General features: G+C 46.3%; 1 protein-coding gene across 1 annotated transcript in view; it reads right to left on the bottom strand.

Annotated features, from left to right (window-relative positions):
* PKLR (pyruvate kinase, liver and RBC) overlaps nucleotides 1–9864 on the bottom strand; it is a 15315-nt gene extending 5451 nt beyond the window's left edge. The window contains exons 1-4 of the mRNA XM_006895792.1: nucleotides 9765–9864; nucleotides 7986–8168; nucleotides 456–547; nucleotides 137–369 (exon numbers count right to left, since the gene is read on the bottom strand). Coding sequence (XP_006895854.1) covers nucleotides 137–369; nucleotides 456–547; nucleotides 7986–8168; nucleotides 9765–9864 — 608 coding nt within the window. The remainder of the gene's footprint in view (nucleotides 1–136; nucleotides 370–455; nucleotides 548–7985; nucleotides 8169–9764) is intronic.
* Nucleotides 9865–10080: the final 216 nt, after the last annotated feature.

The following is a 10080-nucleotide window of genomic DNA, read 5'->3' as shown; positions in this document are numbered from 1 at the left end:
GTCCGCCCCTCCCTCCCAGCCTTCTGTCCCTGCAGATCCCGCCCTTTCGGCCCTGCACCCGGCTTGCTAGCCTCTGGTTGGTTTAGGCGTAGCTTCCTGGGACCCTAACCGCAGCGGAGGCCCTTCCCCGGCTGACCCGTCCTCTCTCCCTCCTCTGGGCCCTGCCCGCAGCCCAGCCCCCTGCTTGGGCCTCGCCCCCTCCCCAGCCCCACCTAGGCCCTGGGCACAGCCTCTCACCCCCCGGAGGGTCCCGGTGCGAATCTCCGGTCCCTTGGTGTCCAGAGCGATGGCCACCGGCCGGTAACTGAGCGAGGAGGTTGCAAAGCTCTCCACCGCCTCCCGGACGTTGGCGATGGACTCAGCGTGATACTATGGGGAAAGGAGCCGGCATCTCAGAGGGGTTTCTTGGACCCTTGCGTCCTGCGGCCCCCCCGCCTCCCGCAGCACCCCCTCACCTCGTGGGAGCCGTGGGAGAAGTTGAGGCGCGCTATGTTCATGCCTGCCTTGATCATTTCCTTGAGGCGCTCGACCGAGCGAGAGGCGGGCCCTGGAACCACAGATCTCGCTTAAACACCCTTTACCCCAAACCTGAGAGATGCAAAACCCCATCCTCACCAGCAGAGCCTTTTCCAGGACTCAGAGTTCCTGCTACCAGATCTTTATTCCCTAAACCATTCCTGACCACAAGCCAGACACCCCGCTTCCCTGTCCAGACATCACTGAGTCCCTGGTAGGCAGCAGACCTTGATGTTTTCTTAGTGTTGATGTGGTCCTAAGCCAGGCCTGAGGGAACAGGTGTTAGCAGTGATGTAAGTGCTGTAAGACGGAAGTAACCCCAGGATGACAGTATGGGAAGGTGGGTGCCAAGTGGAGGCATTTGCTGGAAGGGGCTTTAGAGCTGAGATGCTTCCTACCATAGTGCTGTGTTCAGTCAGCTCTGCTGAGGGGGCAGCACTGTGTGTGGGCCTGTCCATATAACATTTCAGGGTCCAGGCCCCATCTAAAGTTAGCCACCTGTGCATACAGCATCTTCCCTTACACCTCAACGTCATCAGAATTTTCCTTTTTCCTGGATCATTGTTATCAACATATGTTGTTGTTAATAGGTGTCACTGAGTCGAGGATAACTCATAGCAACCCTCTGAACAACAGATCTGAATCCTGACCTAGTCCTATCTTGTGCCATCCTCATCATCTCTGACACACTTGAGCCTATTTCTGCAATCACTGTATCAGTCCATCTTGTTGAAGGTCTTCCTCTATTTCACTGACCCTACACCTTTCCTAGCAAGATGTGTCTCTTCAAGGAATAGCCTCTCCTAGTAACATGTCTAAAGTATATGAGACAAGGCTTTGTCATTTTTGCCTCCAAGGAGCACTCTGGCTCACTTTCTCCAAGATATATCTGTTAATTCTTTTGGCAGTCCATGGGATATTCATTACTCTTCTCTTTTCCAATAATACAGCTCAAAATTGTCAATTCTTCTTCTGTCATCCTTATTCGGCATTGTCCAGCTCTCAGATGTCCAACAAATAATGGAAAATACCATGGCCTTATTCAGGTGCACCTTAGTCTTTAAACAGATACCATTGCTCCTCAGTAATTTGGAAAGGTCCTTGACAGCAGACTTCCCCAATCTCCTGATCTCCTGACTCTTCATACAAGGGTGTTGATTGTGTATCCAGGTAAGATGAAATCATTGACAATTTCAATCTTTTTTCCATCTATCGTTATCTTTGCTCATGGTAAGGACCTTTGTTGCTGGGTTTTTTTGTTCTTCCTCCCCCTTTTTTTCTTTAATTGGGATTTTAATGAAGGTTTGTAGAGAACTTAGATTTCCATTTATTCATTATTGCACATTTTCCTCTCCCCTCCCTTTGTTTTCTTAATGTTGAGATGTAATCTATATTGAAGGCTGTAATCTTTGGTCTTCTGCAGCAAGCATTTCAAGTCCTTTTCACTTTCAGCAAGGTTGTATCATCCGCATATAAGGTTGTTGATGAGTCTTCTGATCCTGGTGTTGGAGAAAAGTCTGATCCTGATGCCAACAAGGCAGTCCTGAAGGGCATCCACAGCCACAAAAAAAGAAGATCCACACACATCACCCACCTTCAGCCTAAGACACTGAGACTCCGGAGGCAAACCAAATACCCTGAGGAGGACAGTGCCCCCAGGAGAAACAAGCTTGACCACCAAGCTGCCTTCTTGGCCTTTAACGCCTTTCTTTGGCTTCAGTTTTGAGAGGTGCAGGGGCTTCCTTCTTCACTTTCGGTGCAATCTTCATAGAAAAGTTCTTCCCACTTCTTTTGATGCTTCCTGCATCATTCAAGATTTTGCCCATAACTTCTCTCAGTATTGTAATTCTAGACTTGAATTTTATTTCAATTTCTTTCAACTTCAGAAATTCCAAGTGAATTCTGTTGTTATTAGTGCTAGAAAGGGAGGGAGTTATTCTTAGGTGACATTGAGTCAACTGTGACTCATAGGGAGAGGGAAGCAAAACTTCATTTATTCAATTTTGAAATAAAAATATATGTTGATATGAAAAAAAATGTTGTTATTATTAGGTGCCATCTAGTTGACTGCAACTCATAGTGGCCTTGTTGTTGTTAGATGCCATCAAGTCAAGTACAACTCTGTTACCTTGTGAACAACAGATCTGGACCTCTCCTGTCCTGTGCCATCCCCACAGCCTCTGACACACGAGAGACCAGTGCTGCAGTCACTGTGTTGATATCTCTCCTTGAGTGTCTTTCTCTCTTTCCTGACCCTCCACCTTGCTAAGCATGTCCCTTTACAAGGACTAGCCTTTCCTAGAAACCATTAGCAACCATTAGGTATAATAAAACCCTGTTGTTATTTCATTTGTTATTTTTTTCCCTCAATCTTAGGTCCTCCTTAAAAAAAAATTCAAAGCTTAAACTCATTGCCATCAAGCTCGCACTGACTCCTAACTGACCTTCCCACAGGGCTTTGGAGGCTCTTTGTGGGAGGCGATTGCCCAACTTCCTCCTGTGGAGCCACTGATGGATATGAAACTCCAGAGAGGCACACCTTTGGGTCAGCAGAGCACCTCACTGCAGACTAAGCCATCAGGGCTCCCCTAATTCCTCCTCTAGCTCCTCTTTGCCAAATCACTGAAGGACTCTCTGTATTTGCTGTCTCTAGTCCTCCTCCTCGATTTTCCAGTCAAGTTCTGGCCTTGTCTCTCAGAAGACCCAAAAACTTTGTGTTGTTGTTGAAGCGAACGGTCAGTTCTCCGTCTTCCTTTTGCCCCAGCAGCAGAGTTCATGCGCATCATCATCTTTTTTTTTTTTAATTTTGTGTGCGTGTACCGTCAAATCAAATCTGACTGGTACAGGAGGATATTGCACCTCCTTCTCCGGCAGAGCATCTGGTGGATTCGAACCGTGTTCCTCTGGGATTGCAGTGCAGCTTCTTGCCACTAGGCCACCAGAGCTCCCCTCGCGCATCATCTTCTTACACTTGGTCTACAGGACACTACCATGTCTCTTGGTTTTCCTCATACCTCACTGGTTGCTCTTTCTCTGTCTTCTTTGGTTGGTTCTTTCTCTTAACCTGCAATCCTTTTCTGTCAGTTTATTCTCTCTCCCTGGATGACCTCTACTAGTTTCATGGCTTTATATACTATCTCTATGCCCACAACTCCAAAACTTCGATTTCTAGTTAAGCCCTCCCTCTCATCAAACCTCAAACTCAGCATGTCCTAAACGGAAATCCTCATCTCTTACCTCCAAACCTGTTCCACCACACTCTTTCCTGCTCAGGTGAGGATGCCACCCTTCCAGTTCCACAGGCCCAAAGCCTGGGCATAATCTTTGACTCTTTTCTTTCTCAACTCCTGTGCCCTGGAGCTCTGGTGGCCTAGTGGAGAGACACTGTGCTGCAATCCTGAACACACGTGGTTCGAATCAACCAGCTGCTCCATGGGAGAAGTATGGACAGTCTCCTCCTGTGTGATTAACTGCCTCTGAAAACTTGCCAGGGGGTCAACTTCTGTGTCCCATCCAATCCATCAAGAAAGGCCTGTTGACTCCACCTTCAGCTGTCATGCAGAAGCTGCCCACTTTTCACACCTCCGCCACCTGCTCAGCTGGGCTGTTATCATCTCTCCTAGGAATACTGTAGTAGCAACTCCTGCGCTTTTCCTACTCTACCCTGGGTCTATTTTCAATGCTGCAGCCTGAGTGGTTCTGTTAAAATGTGAGTAAATTAATGTAACCCACTGCTCAAAGTCCTGAAGTGGTTTTCTTTTTCACTCAAAGGAAATCTGCTCAGATTCTAACAATGGTGTCAGGGACCCACAGTTTCTTCATTCCTACTCTTTCTCCCTGAATATTTCCAACCATATAGGCCTCCTTGATTTAGGGCCTTTGCATTGGCTGTTCTCTCTGCCTAGAACTCTCCCCTCTCCCCGCCCCCCTGATATCTGCATAGTAAATTCTTATATCTCCTTCAAATCTCTGCTCAGATTTCGTTTACTTTATAATGCCTATCCCTAAGAGGTCAGGGACCTCTGCAGGGTGCTAAGAAGCAACAATATCAGTCTAGAGACTAGGGTATGTCTGATCCAGACCATGGCCTTCGCAATTACTTTTTATGCATCAGAGAGCTGGACAATGACTAAGAATAATAGAAGAAGCAATGACTTTAAGTTGTGGTGCTGGAGAAAATTATTGAACATACACCATGGACCACCAAGAGGCAGGTCTGTCTTGGAGAGGGTGAAACCAAGTTTCTCCTTGGGGACAAGGATTTTGAAGCTCTGTCTCACCTACTTTGGGCAAGTCTTGGAGAAAGACATCATGCTTGGAAGGGTGGAGGACCATGCTTGGAACGCAGGAGAGGACGACCCCAGATGAGATGGATTGACACAGTGACTAGGATAATGGGGGTAGGTGTGTCGGAATCAGTGAGACTGGCTGAGGACAGGGCAGACTTCAGAGCTGTTGTACATAGGGCCACGATGTCGGCTACTCGACGACATATAACAACAACAACAGGACCTTGAATGAGCTGGATCAACACAGTTACTGCAACAGTGGACACATCAGGAGTTGTGAGGCTGGCCCAGCATCCGGCAGCATTTCATTCTGTTTCCTACAGTCATGGATTGGAGCTGACTCAAGAGCATGTAGCAGTCTCCTCACTTATGACTACAACTTGCCTTCTGCCCCCACACTCCTGCTGCTCTTTTTCCATGCTCCAGTTTCCTGTCCTTACTTAACATTTTGGTTTCTTTTATTCAATCTTTTCTATGTATAATCTTGTTTCTATTTTAATACACAGTTAAAATGATCACATTTATATACAGTAGTTTATAGCTGGCTTGAGTTAACAATATCTTAATAAAACATTTCCTGTTTCATTACAAATATCTTTTGCATATATAATTTGTAATAATTAGCAGTCATGCTATGGATTGAATTGTACCCCCCAAAAATTCATATTGTAAAAAAATTTTTTCCTTTTTATTTATTTATTTATTCTTTTTATGTGTGTACCATCAAATTGGATCTGAATGGTCTAGGAGGCGATTGTTCCTCCTTCTTCAGCAGAGCATCTGGTGGATTTGAACTGCACACCTCTGGGATTGCAGTGCACATATTGTAAAAATTAACCTCTATGTTTGTGCTTATAGTCTCATTTGGTTATGGGATATTTTTGTTACATTGATGAGACAGGATTCCAGTAGGATGTGGGCTGAGTCAATCTTTTGAGATATGAAAGGATGTCACAGCCAACTGAGTTTCAAAGACTCTTATCTTCCGATCTTTACCAGCTGGATCCTGGAGCATAGGACTTCCCTTTAGATGTACCAGGGGAATGGGGGTCGGGGAGGGGTCACCGGTCAAAGATGAGGGGCCAGGACGGCCATGACCAGGGGACAAAATAATTGGGCCTAATAGGTTGGATGGTGTGGGGTTGTCCCTCAGATGGACTAGGAGAACAGGGTAACCCTAAACCAAAGAAGCAGTGGTGTTTATTCTAGTGGGACTGGAAGGCAAAATTGAGGGTCCTCCATTCAGAATCCAAAGGGTGTGGCCAAACCCCAGAGTCTAAAGGTCAGAGCCACTGCCCAGATGGTCTGAGAGAATGATTTTCATGCCTGAGAGCTAATGTTCTCATGGGGTTTAGATTTACCTGGTACCTGTTACACGTTCTTCCTGTCCAATTTCCTCTGTTGGTGATGGAATTATCTACCTTAGGCCTGTTTTGCCATTGTTCTTTGGAAACAGTTAACTTGACTTCTAGATTTCACACTTTGACAGATGAAGAGGACTTTCTGCCCAGGATGGAGTGAATCTAAAATCTCGCTCATGTTTTATTAGGTGCTCCGGAAGATGATATTTTAAATTTGGCATTGATTTAGGACTTTTTGGGCGAAGGTCTGGGGTGAATGTGTTGTTCATGCGCCAAAGCCACGACATGCCTTTTAGGAGCTGAAGGGAGGAATGTTAATGGATTGAAGTGTGCCCCTCAAAAATCTGTGCTGGAGTCCTAACCTCTATGTCTGTGGTTATAATTCCATTTGGGAATGTGTTCTTTCTTCGTTAATGAAGTATAGAGTGTGTTTTAAGTCAATCTGTCCTGAAATAGTAGAGAGTAATCAAACAGGTGAGATCACAGAAGTCAGGGAAGAGAGCTATCAGGACACATGAAGATCGCTAGAAGCGGATGCTCAGAAGAGACAAGGTTCTTTCCCCCAGACCCAACAAGGGCCTTCCCCGCCAGGGCCGACAGAATGTGAAAGCCTTCCCCTACACCTGCCACCCCATTTCAGACCACTAGTCTCCTGGACTGTGGGAAAATAAATGTCTGTGGAAACCATCCACTTATATTATTTCTGTTATGTTGTTGTTAGGTGCTGTCTAGTCGTAGACGACTCATAGAGACCCTATGAACGAAAGACCTGAAGGCTGGTATAACTTTCATTGTTTCTCCACGTTCATAGAGTTTCTGGAGGCAAGCTATTTCAGAAGTGGATGCCACCAAACACTGTCCACCATGGGTAACCATTATCACATTTGACACATTGGTCGCAGTGTTTAGCATTACAGCAACCACAACCTTTTCACAGCAAATGGACAGACCAGTGCTATACCACTTATAGCAACACTCAATAACCAAGATAATTCCTTTTTCATAGTACTTATCACTAGCTTACACTTTATAATTTACTTAGTATCATTTTTATGTTTCTCATTTTTTGTCTTAACCAAGTAGACTCTGTGAGAGACCTTTCAAGAGTACTGAAAAGCAATGACGTCAGGCTGGAGACTAAGGTGCAACTGATCCAGGCTAGTCTTCGTAATTATGTGCTATGCATCGGAGAGTAGGACAGTGACTAGGGATGATAGAGAGAGAATTGATGACTTAGAGCTATGGTGCTGGAGAAGAGTGTTGAATATACCATGGACTGATAAGAGAACAAACAGGTTTGTCCTGGAGAAGGTGAAGCCGGAATGCTCCTTGGAGTCAAGGATTCTGAGGCTTCGTCTGACATACTTTGGTCATGTTGCAAGGAGGGACAGGTCCTTAGAGAGTGACATCATGTTTGGGAGAGTGGAGGGACAGTGCAGGAGAGGAAGACCCTCAGTAAGATAGATCCATTCTGTGATTGCGGTGGTGGGAATGAGTGTGTCGGAGATGGCAAGGTTGGCACAGCATAGAGCAGGGTTTAGGGCTCTTGTACATAGGGTTGCTATGAGTCACAAGCGACTCGATGGCACATAACAACAACAAGAACAAGTAGACTGTCATCTCCCCAAGGAAACTGTCTGGCTTTTTTCTTCTCCCAGGATTCAAAACATTATCTATTAAGTGGTTAATAAATAGTTGGTGAATGAATGACTCTGCCAAACATGGAAAAGCATAAAGGAGGTAAATGATGAGGAAGCACTTGATAAACATCCAAGAGGCCCTGTGAGGCTGTGGGGTGGGGAGACTTGGGGGTGCTTACCGATGGTGGCAATAATGCTGGTACTTCGAGCGGCCACAGGCTCTGAGTCGATGTCCAGCAGGCATAAGTGTTCCAGGAACGTGTCTGCCATGGCCGCTGGTAGCTGCTGCCGCTGGAAGAAGGCGGTGCCCAGCTCCTGAGTCAATTGGGCCACGCTGGCCCGCCGCAGGTACCCTGCCGGGCCTGCAACAGAAAAGGGTTCAGGGCTGGAGGGGCACCTGCCTCTGCTCCCCTCACCCAGTTCATCTTGACTTACTCTCCAAGTCTCCCCTCAGCTCTCTGATCTATGTTGAGCTTTTATTTTTATTATTATTGTTTTTTTATTTAAGTGAAAGTTTACAAATCATATTGGCTTTTTATTCAATCATGCAAACATATTTTGTTTTATTACATTAACTACAATCGAATAATGTCATTAATTCACTACAATGTCTAATCAGTCCTTTATTTTATATTGTCTTTTACTTAATTCAACTTACCTATTTATTAATTTTAAGTCCCTTCTGCTTCCTTCCTCACCCCTGTTAAACCACAAGATTGTTTCTAGCTGTGTGAAAATGTTTCCTGAGATTAATATTAGTGCCCTTATGCCTTGACTGTCCGCTGGTGACTAACTTATGTCACTCAGTCTAATTTGTTCTAGATTCAGTCATGCTGGGCATTGTCTCACAAATTCTTGATCAGTTTTCAGTGATGCATAATACTTGTTCAGTTTTTCTTACCAGCTCACCAACATGCATGAATTATCTTGCTTAATCCCAAGCATTCTATGCAGCAGGCACTACTGAATGTTCTGTAAAAATTATACCCCCACTTTACAGATGAGGACACAGAGGCTGACTGATATTTAATTGTTCCAAACTAGACACCTTCTAAGTAATAGGCTGTGACTTGAATCCAGGTCTGGATGACTCTGGGCTCAGGTCCTCGGTCGCCAGCTGTACTCACCCCTCTTTACCTAGACCTCTTTATCCGCCCCTCAGGTGGGTTACTTGCCTCAGCCTCAGTTCACCTTGGCGTCTGGCCCACAGTGGCTCATTTCTCAAGCTCAGTATCACACAGTCTATTTTTCTAACATCCCTGTTTTCTTTCTTCCAAACTTTGATGATTAGTATCTTCTACCCACTTGGAATATCTCCAGCCCCTTCCATGCTCCCCGAGACCCTGGTGTCCCCCAACCCAGCCCAGCTCAGAGCTCCACTTGCAGCCATACCCTCCATGTCTGCACGGGCCTATTGGAGTCTGTGGGTCTGTCAGAGGGCTGAGGCCTGGTGGCGCTGGTGATCAGTGCAGAGGTCTGGTTAATGTGTCACCAGTGGCTCCCAGATATTGGGAGTGTGGATGCCAGCGTCCAGAGTCCAGGAGCCACGAGAGGGGCCCATGGCTTCTACACCGCATACTTTCCTTGTGCTGCCTGGACCAGGCCCATAACTCAACCCAGGGAGACTCGGGTGAGCACAGGATCCTCCCCCACCTTTAGCCAGCAGCAAACATTCATCATTTTTACCCTAACCCTGACTCCTTTTTCTAACCTCATATTCCTCCTCTGTTCAATGGCTGTAATCCCTGTGTGACACAAACTGTTTAACTTACTACTTCTAGCTGAAAGGTTGTCAGTTCGAACCCACCCAGAAGTGCGTCTGAAGATGGTCCCAGCCTATATAATTTATTCTGTATTCACATAACAGTTCTATGCTGCACCCATGCGATTGCCACAAACTGACGTCAATGGCAATGGATGATAACAACAGCTTGATAGCTTCTGTTGTCGGCTCTTACCTCCAGGAGCTCCAATGAGAATGGACTTTGCCAGGTCCCTTTGGGACTTAGACATCCAGGACCACAACTGCTGTGGTGGTAAGCTCTCCTGCACCGACATGCTCCAAAGTGTGGGCCTGCGCCGCTGGACAGTGTGAGCCAGGGCGAGGAAGACAAAACTGCTGTCTTTATCTCAAGGAGCCAGACAAAGATAAGGCACACCCAGCAGGCAGCCCCTGTCCCCCACAGAGGCCCTCCTCCAGACCCACTTGCTCTCTGTTCCTGCCTCCTGGCATCCTCCCTGCCACCCCAAATCCATTTTTCCTGATAGATTCTC

This window comes from Elephantulus edwardii, unplaced genomic scaffold (assembly GCF_000299155.1).
Source record: "Elephantulus edwardii isolate Elephantulus edwardi_28Jun2011 unplaced genomic scaffold, EleEdw1.0 scaffold00176, whole genome shotgun sequence".
Classification (NCBI taxonomy): Eukaryota; Metazoa; Chordata; class Mammalia; order Macroscelidea; family Macroscelididae; genus Elephantulus; species Elephantulus edwardii.
This window is presented reverse-complemented; position numbering and strand designations above follow the sequence as displayed.